Source organism: Equus caballus, chromosome 23 (genome assembly GCF_041296265.1).
Source record: "Equus caballus isolate H_3958 breed thoroughbred chromosome 23, TB-T2T, whole genome shotgun sequence".
Classification (NCBI taxonomy): Eukaryota; Metazoa; Chordata; class Mammalia; order Perissodactyla; family Equidae; genus Equus; species Equus caballus.
This window is the reverse complement of record NC_091706.1, coordinates 36,111,530-36,126,525: the sequence shown is the minus strand read 5'-3', so window position 1 is coordinate 36,126,525 and position 14,996 is coordinate 36,111,530. Positions and strand designations below refer to the sequence as shown.

At 47.9% G+C, this 14,996-nt stretch overlaps 1 protein-coding gene across 1 annotated transcript; it reads right to left on the bottom strand.

Annotated features, from left to right (window-relative positions):
* Positions 1-328: 328 nt before the first annotated feature.
* DMRT3 (doublesex and mab-3 related transcription factor 3) lies at positions 329-14,440 on the bottom strand. The gene is given in 2 exon segments (NM_001317265.1): positions 329-2,026; positions 13,943-14,440. Coding segments are annotated over 2 exon segments (1,425 nt in total). The 5' UTR covers positions 14,403-14,440; the 3' UTR covers positions 329-1,061.
* Between the last annotated feature and the right edge of the window lie 556 nt (positions 14,441-14,996).

Here is a 14,996-nt window from a genome sequence, read left to right as displayed (position 1 = left end):
TCCAGTCCACTCACTGCTTATCCTGGACTCACAGGCCAGTAACTTGGACAATAATGCACAAATGGCATTCTCTTATACACAGTAGGCATTCAGTAAGTATCTGATGAAGAAATGAAGGAATGGATGGAGGGATTGAGTTAACTCTATTCTTGAACAATAAATTCTCCTTCTGAATGCAGCCCCAGAACTTTCCCACTCACATTTCCCAATGAATGTCTCATTTAACTCAGACCTCGATTTCTGGCCCGTGCACTACTAAGTAGCTTTTATGTCAACTTTCTATTTTTAGAGATCCTCTATCCACAAGTAGAAATGACATAAACCAAGATCATCTCCTTAGTTTATTTTTTTCTAGAGTCCTTAGCATGCTACATTAACCTGACAAAGCTTAATCTTGTGTTCATTTCACAATACATTTCATGCAGTTCACAGCTGTGATTGGTTTTACATTGACATTACACATGTTTCGATTCGGTCATGTGAAAAGAATAATTCTTAATGGAATTTGTCTCTGAAAACTGTCCAAGCTTAAATAAGCATGTGAGCAGTTCACTCTATTCTTAAGTGCAGTCTCTCTTTTAAATGCAAGGTTTTTAGCCTAAGAATATAATGTCCCTGTTTCTGGTCCATTTGCAACCAAACCACTTCCTTTAGGTTTCAAATATCCTGAGGAATCCTTTTTTACAAAACTGCATTCAAGTATACTATTTTATTGAACATTCCAGGTTGAGTTTAGGAGCAAGGCTGACCTTCAGCTTTCCATCCCCAAATAAATCTTCCGTGGACCCAGCTTTCCCAAGACTATTCTTAGCATTAGACTCTCTTTTACAATAAACATTCAGCACTAAAGCCGCAGAGCAGAGCTATTTGGCATTTTCCAGTGAAGTGCAAGAAATTAAATAAGTTATGTTTTTATTGCTAAGGTATAGAATCAAGCACAGTCACTTTGTCAAACAGAAGGAAAGGGTATACACAGGACGAGGCCTCTCCTGGGGAGGGCAGGGGGTCAGAGTTCAAATGCACAGAAAATGTCACCTGGTCACCAGCCACCCGGTACCACTTTAAGATGATGTGTTGAGTATTCTAGAGTCTGAGGAGTCGGACCTCTCGTCATAGTCATCCTCGGTGTAAAGAGACTGCTTTGACACAATCGGACACCCATCGTCAGGGATGGAGATCCGAGGGTCTTCGGGGGCGCGCGTGGGAAGGACAGGCGAGCTTCTGAAGACGCTGGGCGAGCTCCCGGGGAAAGGGCTGACGTACTGGGACCTCAGCTGGTACTGCTGCTGCAGCGTCATGGTGTTCCACAGGGTGACATCATTGGGCAGGAAGGGGCTCGACTGGTTTCTTGCCAAAGTATTCCTCAGCATCAGAGGGTACCGGGGCGGCTGGGGGAAAGGATGCTGCAGGGGCACGGCCAAGGGGTTGGGGACAACGTTACTAGAGTCTGCGGAAAACCTCAACGTGTCTGGGACCCTGAAGGCCGATCCCACGGACCATTTGGAAGAGGAGATGGGGTATGAGCTCAAGGTGTGTTCAAAGATGTGCCCGTTGGAGGGCAACACGAGGCTCTCGGGCTCTGCCGAAGTTCGGTCGGCGGCCGAGGCCGAGGAGCGGCTGGAGAGGAGGACCTCCACGGCGCTCACCAGGTCGCCCCCACAGCCCTTCAGGATGAGCTCCAGCACCGTGGGCTTCTGGTTGGGGAAGATTTTTTTTAACACTTCCAGGGGCGGTCTGTTGGCTTTCAAGCTGAAGGGCAGAGAAACGGTCCCCGAGGGGCCCTCGATCAGGAGGTGATTCTGTTCCCCGTGGTACTTGGGACTGTCGGGGCGGCTCTCGGAGGTGCCTCCGTTCTTCTGGACCGCATACCCGCCTTCATCCACAGACACGACCTCGGGGCTCTCCGGGGTGAAGCAGCCCTTACTTTTCACCACATCTGGGGAGCTCCTCTGGTCGGTGTCTTTGTCGCTGAAGGTCTCTGTGTTGTCTGCGGAGCTGCCGTCCCCAAGTCGCTCCTCAGTCAAATCTGGAAAGCAGAGAACAGCTGGGTTAATCCTTTCCTGGTGTGCATAAAAGGGAACAGATGTGCTCAGGAGAGCCCCACACAGGCTTCTTGGAAGGAGAAATGCATCTCAGTGGGTTATAACATAGTGCAAGCCTTAAAAAAAAAAAAAATCCAAACTATGTCACTGGCAAATGGCAAAGAAAAAGACCCTGTAAATAAAGATCTAGGGGTCAGCCTGGTTGCCCAGCGGTTAAGTGCGCATGCACATTCTGCTTCGGCAGCCCAGGGTTCACCTGTTCGGTGCTGACACAGCACCGCTTGGCAAGCCATGCTGGGGCAGGCATCCCACATATAAAGTAGAGGAAGATGGGCACAGATGCTAGCTCAGGGCCAGTCTTCCTCAGCAAAAAGAGGAGGATTGGCAGCAGATGTTAGCTCAGAGCTAATCTTCCTCTAAAAAAAGAAAAGAAAAGAAAAAGATCTGGAAATCAGAGTGATTTCTCAGAAGGATGTGTGCAAGGAAACTTGCCTTCAACACAGAACAGCGACGTGATACCTCTAACCATACAAGATGTGACTGTGTGGCAGTGACAATTTCTAAATAGGAACCCTCTGTGGGGCTGCGGATAAACAGGCCCAGGGAAGGATAGGGAAATGAGCTCAGGCTTGTCTTTTGGCTCCTCTTCTCCAAATGAGGCAGCGGCTGTAATCCAAGGACAGCATTGGCTGATGCATGACACATAGGCCCACAGGGGCTTCTAATATTCTAAATCCACTTTCTCACAGGCTGATTTTGTGTTTAATATGTCTTGTGAACTAGTACTCAGTATGTGTCATCAGGTTACCATGTACAAGAACTAGTCAATATAATTGCCAGAGTGCAAGAAAGAAGCCTCTAGTGGTTGAAATCTGTCTTAAAAAGCCACTTGAGGGACTGACTGTGGGTTGCCTGTAACTTGCACGAGAGGCCAAGCAAAACCAGCTCTGAGTTCTGGACAGGCTGCAGGAGAGAAAGAAGGAAATGGCTGGAGAAGGCCTTTGAAAAAGTGCACAGGGAGCGTGACCCATCCATGAAACAATGCGTCCGGAACTCCAGGACAATGGGGTGCAAGAGGTGGGTGTGTTTTCATGAACAGTTTTATTAGTAAAGTTCAGGGAAAGGACTTAAGGATACCTTCTTGAATTACATTGAGAGGAAAAAAAAAGCTTCCCAAATAAAGCAGAGATTTGCCATGAAGTAAACCAGTTGCAAATTTAACATTTTGACCTAAGACATTATCTCCAAAGGGGTATTACGGTGCTAAAGCAGGCAGAAACCAGTAGATAAGACTGTTTTGCTTGCAGAAGAAAGCTCTAAAAGACCTTTATAATAAAGGAACATATTCTTTATTAACAAGCTATATGCAATCGGATTTTTATCCTTTCTAAAACAAGTACTATCTGTGTCTACTCAAAGCCAATGTAACTGATCTAAAGATGAAAATTATTCATGACCCAGTGGTCCAGTTGTAAACAACCTGTTGGCCTGTGTTTTCAGCGGCCCTGCCTGAATCGCCTCATTGTCTCCTTCTCTGTGGGCACACCTGATTATGTGTAGATAGCCAGCCGCTGAAATTTCAGCAAAGCAGCTTCTAAAAACCCATCTCCTCCCATTTGTTGTTGTTGATTTTAAAAGCCTGAAACAACGGCCCATTTATGAACATTTTTCTAATACGGGATATATCTCAACTATGATTGAAAAACAAAACTTTGGTTCTTCATGAAGCAATAAATATGTGCCAAGTGTAAATAAATACTCTGAAAAATATTCTTAAACTATATCAGTGCAAGTTTCAATCATAAATCTGATACGAATTCACACTTATCTCAAATTTCCATTTTAAGTAAACTGCTTCTTTTTCCAATGCAAAATACAAGGTTTCCACGTGGGGATCGTTTGCGGCCCACTCATATCAAGCCATCTTTGCTTTCTTTAACAGCTCTGAGATGCGCAAAAGACCTGTTTTGCAAAAGAAATTTGACGTATTCTCTCCTGCAACTTTCTAGGACGGGACCCAGCTTTCATCTCTTGAGTTAATGTGGTACTTGTCCTTACTCCCAAAGAGAAAAACAGCAACAAAAAGGTTTCTACAGATTCGCATTCTAATCAGGTAGACCTATCTAAATTTTTCTGACTCGTGACCCCATGCATATGTCTTGGCTGTTACTCTATTATTAAACACTCGAAAAGGAGTGGACAGTGACAGTGTATTAGCTTGGCAGTGAACTGAACACACAGCTGGATTCTGGCCTCTGCTCAACAGAGCTTGGGAAAACAAGTCAAATACTCTCCCCAGGTAAATATGGACATAAAATAATGTTTTAAATACTATGCATCTCTAAACAGTCTTATTTAATTTTGGCTTTCATTATCTATTATTATCAGTATCGAGTATTTGTATCCTTATGATATGCAAGATACAGAGGGAAAGAGAAAAAAGGGCAGAAAAATACCAGGAAGTATAAGACCTGCCCCTAACTTGTGGAACTTCTTAGTGAATTGGTGAGATAAGACGCATGTGCAGGGGGAAAAGCAAACCCAGGCAGGCAGAATTTGCTAAGCATCAAATATAACACACATTGTACATGAATGTTCATAGTAGCATTGTCCACTATAGCCAAAAGGGGGAAGCAACCCAAGTGTCCGCCAGTGAATAAACGGACAGACGAAATGGGGTCTGTACATACAATGCGATATTTATTGTTCAGTCTCAAAAAGGAATAAAATTCTGACACATGCTACAATATGGATGCACCTTGAAAACACACTAAGTGAAATAAGCCAGTCACAAAAGGACAAATACTCTATGATTCCACTTATATGAAGTGCCTAGAACAGAAAAATTCAGAGTCAGAAAGTAGAATGGGGGGCTGAGGAAGCAGGAACGGGGCCTTACTGTTTAATGGGTACAGGGTTCCAGTCTGGGGTGATGAAAAAGTTCTGGAAATGGACAGTGGTGATGGTTGCACAACATCGTGAATGTACTTAATGCCACCACACTGTACCCCTAAAAATGGTTAAAATAGTCAATTTTATGTTATGTATGTTTTACCACAATAAAAAGAAAAGAGAAATATGACACACAGTAACACAGGAGATGGTGAGATTTCCTTAAGCAGGAGAAACAACTGGTTCTTCTAAGGAAATAAAAGGTACATAAGTACAGCTAAAAAGCTCAAAACTTACCTATTTTTAAAAGAGACATGTGAACCTAAAAACAGCATCCCATTTTAAAAGGCAAACGTTTCCCCACCCTGGATGAGTTTCACATTTGAGGAAAATGTTTTGAGGTCTATCAACCAAATTCACTCGTCCACAGAACGCTACAGGCTCCAGAGGAAAGTGATTCAGAGAGAAGTTCAGTCGCAGGGGAACTAGGGAACGATATTCTGGCTAATCTGACATATCTACCATGACGACAATGTAGTATTTTTTTTCAAGATGGTAAAGGACACACTGTCCCAATCAACTGGATTTAGGATGGCAGGATTATAAATCTGACAACACGAAATTCCACTTTTGAACCAATTTTCCTGTTTTGCACAACAGGCCACAGTGGAATCTTACATGGATGCGCACTTGTTCGTCAATTGTGAACCCCAGACTGCAAAAGCCTGTCTCTTATTTCCTTGTGCTACCCCTTGCCCCTGCTACTGTGAAATGAACAGTGCAGCATGCGCTTCTGGGTACTTCTCAGGGAGCAGGGGGTGGATGGTGCTGATTCATCCAGACTCTCTCCATAGGTTCTGGGCTGATCAGCCTCTCCCAATGGAAGTCCAGATCATGTCAAAAAGTGAGAAAAGGTAGCAAGATGTCACAGGAATCAAATCTACAAATTCAGAACATCAGAGTTCAGCACTGTTTACACTGAGCTCAAAGGGAAGATAGAAGACGTCTAAAGAAGCAATGAGTGAGACACACCTATAGTGTCGTACACCTGAGCGGCACATAAAGTCTTGCTAAGGGGGGGTTGGGTGAGCAGAACCCCAATCCACACCCGAGGCTATTGGGTTTCAAAACTGGGAAGGGAGGACTAGCCTCTCACCTTGACCAAGAAAACTTCTTGGCCAACAGCAATTTCTGAAGGGCAGAATATACAGTCCCTGGAGTTTTGTGTCTAGTATTGGTTGTAATGTTGTACCCAAACGAGATGTACTGTAAATTATTCTACTATAAATACAGACTTTCACAAGTAATTATAGAGGGTGAGTTCTGAGCCCAGTGATAAAGCGTAATTTAATAACAGGTGTTTCTTTACATCTCTAAATTTTTTCCTAAATGAACTTTATAAATTGTTCGTGTTGGTTTAAAATACAAAGGCCTTTCTAGATATAGAAATGTGAAACTGCCAACTAACAAAATGAAAAAGGAAATACTCACCCAACACTTTACCCTCTTTCTTCTTGAAACTGACACCCTAATTCCTTGAACATATAAGTAAGAGTATATTTTAACTGATAATATTTTTACCCCTAATATACAGGTGCAGAAAGCAAAAACTACTAGATAAAAAGTAGAAAGAAATCAATTTCATCTGATATTACAAACCACCTTTGAAAGTGATACAATCTGCTGTTTCTAATGCTTATCACCTGGATATTTTGAAAATCTTACTAAATGTTCACTCTTCAATTTCATATTTTTCATGATGTAGAAACACTCAGAGCCACTCATGAAATAAACTCTTCGCTGGGTAAAAGGAGTAGATACTCAATTAAGATGGAATATTTTTCTATGAGTAATAATACTACCAACTTCAAAATATGTATATGCCATAAGAAAGCTACAAGATTTTAACTAAGGAGAGAAAATGAACACACACAAAAGTGACTTCCAATCTAAAATTATAGTTTGCAAAATCTAACTTTCTTTAGAGAATTTTTTCATATGAAAATGCAGTTAAATTAAAAATTGCAGGTATTCATTTCAGATATTTAAAAAGACTACCACATACGTGAAACAAACATTCTGCTCAAGACATATAAAATGGAAAATCTTTCTGACTTAAATGTGGTGGGTTTTATCCATTCTATCCAATGATCAAAACCAAAACATATCTTACATCCAGAATTAAAACACAAAAACATTAGCATAGAGAGTAATGTTTCCTAGTGCAAAAGTCACGGGACTTTTTTCTTTAATTTTGAAATCATGTCACACCTTTTGAAACATGGATTGTCATGTCCTCATCTGTTCACTCGAGCCTTGGGGACACACCTCTGAATAACTGTTCCCTGATGGGTCGTTTTCAAAGCACACAAATCCTAAAGCAACAGCAGGGAGGGAGCCCCAGCAGGACGGGGCATCCATTGCCCAGTCAGAATTCTAACAGGAGACGTGCTTTTCACCATTTCTCTTATCTTTACCTCCCACTAGAAGTGCTGAATCATAAAAACTGAATGGTTAAAAACCTAAAGTAGAGCAGGGCAGGAATGTCGGTCTCAAATCTTTCCTTTTCCTCCTGAGGGAGAAGAAAACTTGTGAAAAGCAAAAATAAATAGTCATGCTTTGCTTTTAAAAAGTTGTTAACAACACTGGTTTAATAATGTATGGAGGTATCAAGATGGTTCCTGGGGCCCAATATTTTGGGGGACACTGGTATAGAAAGGGCTGAACTTAAGGAAGTTTGGCTTGCAACTGTGCACTTCCTATGTCCTGCAAAAATTTAGTTTGGACCTCTTCCTTGAGTTACAAAGGAGCACTTTTCAAGAAGCAGGAGGGAAATTACCTATAAATCTAATCTACATGTTTATTTGGTACTTACAAAATGGCAGCTGGCTACTCATTCATCCATCTATTTAAGAAATATCCTTCAAGCCCTCACGATGTGCCCAGGCATCATGTTAGGTAAGATGACACAGAGAAAATTAAAGCATTGCCTCTTGGCCACTGAGAGGCTTACGGCATACTAACTAATCTTTTGCAAAATGTCCAAGTTATCTGTGCAGTTCAAATTTTACATTGAAACACAACACGTAACTCAAAGGCCAGGAGCTGGGCAGACCATGGTGTGTTCGCGGGAGGGAATTTTATTCTAAACATTCTCATATAAAGACTGTGGGTGCAACAGATATTCATACTGAACTAAAATAGTCATGGCGGGGGGGAGCAGAACACAGATCCCAGCTTTGCAAATTTATGTCTGCTTAGTCTTTAGAATCAACAGAGATTAGAGATTCAGTAAAGAACTCATGTTCTGAATGTTTTCTGTAATATTGTTATTCAGTAGTTGATTGTGCTTATTTTTTATAGTTGTTTAACTTACGATAAAATGCAAAAAGAGAAACCCCACCTAGTTATGTTTTAGTTTCCCATAGCTTCTTCAGAGAGCAGCAGTCTGCAATGCTCAGACAAGGGGTGGCTCACTAAAGCCATATGGACTCGGGAGTGACATGACAGAATCCCAAGTGGATGGAGCTGTGATGACCAGCTGTCCTACCACTCAGGCCTCAACCTCTGCCATGAGTGCCCATGCATACCCCGTTCAAGGCCCACTCTGCACTAGACATAGGGGTCCAGGGACCTGAGTGGCTGATGGCTGAGGGGTCACAACAGGTTAAAACGGAAAGCAAGGAAGAAAGGAAGAGGTGAGAAGAGGGAAAGGGGAGGCAGGCAAGCAAACAGATTTTTACTGAGCTCTGTCCTCCTCTGTCAGAAAGAACTGCAACATTTCCAGAAAGGGGCTCCAAGTCCTCCCGGGACGCTGATTTATGAAGATTTACTCCCTTTGCCTCTGTAAAGCTGTTAACGGAAAGTGCTGACTGGCTGCAGCAAAGAATTTCTCATCAATGCTCTTTGATTGTATTTTGCAAACAAAATGCCTGTTGCTTGGTAACATTTCACTTGAGCCTGACCTTCCCCGAAAGTTATTGCTATCGGATTCGATTTACACTGTCCTCCTGTGATTACTGTAATCTTTTAAACCCGGGAGTTCATCCATCAGGGAAAAAGAAAAGTTGGTTGTGTAAGTCGAGAGCATGGCTATCCGCCAGATTTATAACCCGGAGGAGTGTGCTGTGGGGAGAGATTTTTCCCCGCGAGTGGAACTCTGGTTCCTAGACGCCGAAAACGCTCTCGTTTTTGCTTTCATCCCTGTCCTCAGACCCACAACATGGTCACCAGCGCCTCTCCGATGCCTGCCCGGGGCAGCTCGGGCTCCACGGAGAGAAAGCGGCGGGGAGACGCGCACCAGTGCCCCCCACGCCCAGGGCGCCTTGCAAGGCGATTGGGGCTCGATGGGGACCGCCTCGGCCTAGGGTTGGCAGCGGAAATAGCAGGATGCCCAGTTAAATATGAACTTCGGATAAACAACGAATTTTTTCGTATAAGTATGCCCCATGCAATATTTGGCATCCTGGGGTGGTTTTTTGCGTGTATTTGCATGTTTTTTGTTAAATTTGACAACCCACCGAGGCTCGGGAGGCCGGCCCGGGGCGGGCGCCGGCGTCTCGCTCCCGGCCGCGTCCCGGGTCGCCGGCAGGGAGCGGGGAGGCAGCCCGGGCCGCGGCGGCGTGCGGCGAGCAGGGGCGTCCCGGGAGCGGCGGCCAACGCGCCCGAGCGCAGGCGGCCCGCGGCTGGGGGCAAGGGAACAGCGGCCAGGGCAGCCGCAGGGGAGCCGCGCGCCGCCGCCCGCGCCTGTCCCGGGTTCCCGGAGCGCCGCTCGGGGAGAGGACAGCCCCTGCGCCGCGGGCCACCGGGGGCCGGGCCCGCTGCCCCGCACACCGCCCGGCGCTCGGCCGCGGGGGCTCAGGAGCCTGGCGCGCAGATCGCCCGGCGCCCGCGGGAGAGGCCGGGAGCTGTGAGCGTCCCGGGGTCCCACTCCCAACAGCCAGCCCTGGGCAAGGTTTGGAAGAGACCAGTAGTCTGGTACCGCTTATCCCTTTTCATTTAGGCCGTTTTGTGTTTTAAAGTGCAACTCTGAGTCAGGCCCCTCGCCCCAAATGAAGTCATCTTAAAACCAGACCCCGTTTTTAAATCAGAGGTTCACTTCATGAATGACTGAAGTCTTCCCTACTTTTTGTCTGCTTCTAGCCTATTGTCACAGAGGGTCTCCCATCCTGGCCTGCACCGATAATCCCGTAACACTCAGTATATCTGCAGATACCTCTCTCTCTTTAAGTTAAAAATAAAAATAAGGAAGCAGACTGGACAGGACTCAGTCAAACAGGAGCCCAAAGGCCCAGAGCACGCATAAAGATGCTAGGAGGTGCCTTGCCGGGCAGGAGACAAGATAAAACAAAGGCACTTTTCCCAAATCTCCTAACTTCTCTCCCTATAGTTCTCTTGTTCTCTCCTTTTCAGGAGAAATAAACAGGAAAGGAGATTCTACACTCCTATTTGACCCTGCTCTCCTATTCCTAACCAAATAGGATGTTTTCAATTTCTTTTACCCTTAAGGACACTTTAAAGAACTTGTGTACATGTTTATTTTGATGGGGCACATGTAGAACCTAGAAGTATCTATAGCCACAGATCGCTCCTCTCACAGCACCCCCACCTCCTGGAGGAAAAGTTGGGGGTGGGAGAAGGGAGCGAGAACTCAGGAATGTAACTTTAGCTTCTCACCTTGGTCGTGACCCTTAACTTTCCTCAGCTCTCAAGCCCAGGTCCTGAAAGGCTGGCTTGGCGGGTTGACGGTGCTGACTCAGATACACTAAGAGCTGAAACATGCTCAGCTTCCCACATTTTCATGGGGGGGGGGGGGAGGGGAAGGGGTGTGAGGAGGATGAAGAGGGAATTTAGGAGAATAAGTGAATCACAATCTAATAATTCCAGGCCAGTCATAGATGATAATCAAGAAGCATGGGAAATCTACACCCCAAAAGAAAAAAATGCTTCAATCCATAGCTAGAAGTAATAACCATTAGAATATGAATATTCTCCTTAAAACCACCACCACGTTGAAAGGGATGTTCAACACACTACACCGTTAGATAAAATAACCTCTCTTCCTTTAAAGAAACTGAAGAGATTTCACCCAGCTACACAACCAAGTTTTGGTGTTAATGTGTCGCTCCCTGAACTGGGTGTTTTTTCCTCCAGTGGTGCCCAGCAAACATACCCTTCTTTAGGGCCTGTACTTTTTTCTCAAGAATTTCTGATGAGGGAAAAAGACTTGTCCACCTGCATTTGTATCCAACAAAAAAAGCATATGTCTCTACAAGCTATGTACTAATGAGGCCCTTTGCAAAAGAACAACCCACGTTTGGGACACAGAGATCAGAAAGAAACAGAGCTCCACGATTTGCCAGCAGATGTTCAGAGATTCCTCATGGCCTGTGAACTTACTGTACATGGAGACCTACCACTAGAACAGAGCTTCACTCAGTTCTCTACCTGCGGGGAGCTGCTTGTCCAGGAGTATCTGATATACTTCTAAATATCCGTGGTGTGTTACATACAAATACATTATAAGAACAACTGCAAAAAAAGGCCTAATACAGACAGCACCAGCTAGTCTCATCCACGAAGTTTTCTCTAAACTTAAACTCCAAATGGGCTTTCTTACAAAGCATTGTACAGAAATGATCCGCTTGTGTGCTTGCCTTCCTAGTGGAAAACAATTATCTGTTATTTTCTTGCCCCCCTCATTGGATTGATGATAGGCTGCCTTTTTTTAAAGAATGGAATTATGGGGTCAAATCAATTTAAAGAAGAAAAACAAAACTTATATAAATGAATGTGCAAGGTATGCAGCATGGCCAGGTGGGAACGGAGCCTTGGTCCCTGATGGCTCAGTCTCCTAAAGACATCACTCTGACCTCTCCTTCTGATAAATCCTATTCTCCTTTGCAATCACTTGTTTTCAGTTTGGAGGGCTCAGGCTATTCTTGAATACTAGGTGGGAGGAAAAGAGAGAGCACCAGGCCTGGTTTGTCCAGTTGAAATCAGTCTCCCTCTTTCATTCTCCCAAACTATGTATCCTTCTGCTGCTGCAGCTGCTCTCTGGCTTTCCTTCCTGCCCTCACCACCCACCTCCCAGGGTTGTGTTTGGTTTTCTGACTCTTCAGAAACCACCAACTTGGCTATGCCGGAATGGTTTGAAGAGCAAAGGATGGGAAAGGATTCTTGGACAAGGACCCCAGAACCCAATGCCCCTATTACAGGGGTGCCGCTGGGCAAGCGGCCACTGCAAAATGCTACCACTGACATGAACTCAGCCTCCTGCCCTGGTACTGGGGGAAATGGAGACAGGGAAACTGGAAACAGAAAGGTTGGGAAGTTACTGGCATGGATCAACTTCCAGAACTGAGACACTTTTCTACTTACTTGTTCTAACCTAAAGGAGAAAAACAAAACACGATACCCTCCATTCCTCTGTGGCATATCTATAAACTAACTGACAAAAGAGAACTGTGGGGGTGGGGAGGGGCATTACTCAGAGAAATGCTTGCATCCTACCTTGGATTAAATTGCCACAAAATCCATGCTCAGCAACCTCTCTTCTGTCCTTAAAATACCCAGCTGTGCTCTTCTCATAAGATGTTCTCAAAGCTTCAGGCCTGGAGAGCATAACTGAGCAAGAGGGCAGCACATCTATGCCTGCCAGGCTGCCTATCAACTCACCCCCAAACCAGTAAGTCTGCATTTCCCCCAGCTCCACACAGCAGCCCAGTGCTCCTGGAAGCCTCTCTCCAGAAGCCAGAGGTGCTGTCTTTTTTGGGGGGAGGGGGAGGCAGAAGTTCTACCACAGTTCCACGTACACAGAGCTCTGGGCCTTCCAGGCCTTCTCTCTGTGAATTCCAACATATCCTCTAATCCCCTTCCGGAGAGACTGCCTCTTTGCCTTTGTACATCCGCCCAAGTGAAGAAGAAACACCATCCACAAGTCCATTGAATTCCAAGATCCTAAAATCAAAGGAACACTTGGGCTGGGCAGGATGGCAAGCTAGAGATTCCTCATGAGGAAAGAGACTCAACTGCCAGCGCCGCAGGCTCCGGAGGCCTGGAGTGGGGAAGGAGATAGAGGCTTGGGGGGAGGGGGGGGAATCTGTCTACCCTAGGGCTCAGGGTAAATTCTCTCTAAAGCACAGCAAAGGACGAGAGGGAAGGAGAAGGAAGAGGAGTCTGAGATCGTTGGCTCCAAACTGGCAGTTTAGCAGATTTCCCCGCCTCGAACGGGGGAAAGGGCTTCCGCGCTGTAGATTGTTTTGTTTTTATTTCTTTAAACCACAAACACTGCTGAGGGCGGCCTAAGGAACAGTCGTCAAAGACCTGAGCGGTTCTGCAAAAGGAACTGACTCTGGGCGCGCCAGATTCTGGGTCCTCGCTATCAGTTTAGGCACCTTTCTGGCCTTTTTTACTACTGCTTCTAAATGGGGCTTCTTTCAACGAATTGCAAGAGAGTGGAGACCACAGAGTGCTACTAGAAAGGCTTCGGGGTCGCTCTAGTTAACCCCGGGCCGGGCCGGGGCCGAGAAGCACGCCCAGGTCAAAGTCAGACAAGCCTTGGGCCCTGGCGCTTTTCCTGGAACTACCCGTCCCAACCTCCAAATGCAAGGCCCTCTAAGCCCGCCGCCAGAAAAGCCCTGCCGCGCAGGGGCTGTGTGTGCCCGCTCGGATTTTAATTTGGTGCCGTCTCGATCTCTTTACCACTGAAACGAATAAGTCCCCGTTTAACCTGGGGAAGGCACTTGGGATCCGGACACACAGTCCAGCCATTTGGCGCGCCCGTGGCGCCTTTCCCACGGGCGCCTGGCTTCTACCTGCCCGGTATCCAGACTGATGGCCGGCTTCTGCCCGGAAAGAACCGGCTTGCCGGGGATTGGGGAGGAAGGCCCGGCCAGGCCAACTTCCGAAACCTTGCCTCCAGGCCTCCCAAGCAGAGCCGCAGCAAGAGCTCCGAAGTTTTTGCGCCCACGCGCCTGGCCTGGCGCCCGCCCCGCGGAAGCTCTTACCTGGCTTGGCGAGCTGCGCCTGCAGCGCCCCGGGCTGCGGCTCGGTGGCCCAGCGCAGCGCGGCAGCCGCAGCCAACTCGGCGGCGGGACGCTGCGGCGGCGGCGGCTGAGACGGCTGCGAGGTGGGCGGCGGCTGCGGGGCGGCAGCGGCGGCGTCCCCCGGCGGCGGGGGGCCGGGCAGAGCACGCAGCGAGTCGGGAATGAGGCTCTCGAGGCTCTCGTTAGCTTGCTGCCGGCGCAGCGCCACCTGCGCCGCCATGACCCTCTGCCGCTCGATGATGAGGATGCACTTCTCGCAGGTGCAGTCCTTGAAGCGGCAGTAGCGCTTGTGACCCTTGAGCCAGGACAGCACCCCGTGGTTGCGGCAGCGCGCGCACTTGGGCGTGCGCTGCAAGGGCGCCCGCGGCGGCTGCGACACCGGGCCGCCCATGTACAGGTAGGGGGAACCGTAGCCGTTCATGCCCTGAGCTCCCGGAAGAGCTGGCGGGCTGGCGGCGGGAGCGGGCCAGGGGGCGCTGGACGGCGGGGCTGGGAGGCGCGCTCAGGGGCGGCCTCCGGACGGCGCGGTCCTTGGTCCCGCAGCTCCGGCGGCCGCGTGCGCTCCGGGCTGGCCAGAGATGCGGCACCCGTCTTTGCGGCGCTCGCAGCCTCAGTCTCCCGCTGGTGCTCCGCCAATCCCACGCTGGTCACGTCTCCGCCAGCCGCTGCTTTGGCCGGCACGTCCTCCCTCGCCAAGGCGCTGCCGCGGCTGCGAGGAGCCGGCGACAGCTCGGGTTAGGGTCTGAGCGTGCTCGTCTGCAGCTCCCGCGCGCGCTGGCCAGGCCCAGCGCCTCCTCCACCGCCCTCCCCCCACTCCTCCCTCCCTCACGTCACCCCCACCCCCCGAGGTCCGGGTCTCCTTGCACTTCCCACCCTACTCCACGCCTTTCTCCTTCCTTGTGCCTCTCGAGTCCCTGCACTTCACCTTCCTTGCCACCTGCAGCCAGGCTCCTCTCGCGGGGGCGCTCACGGCCCCCTCCGCCAAGTTCTCTGCGTTTCCCCTGCCCGCGGCGGG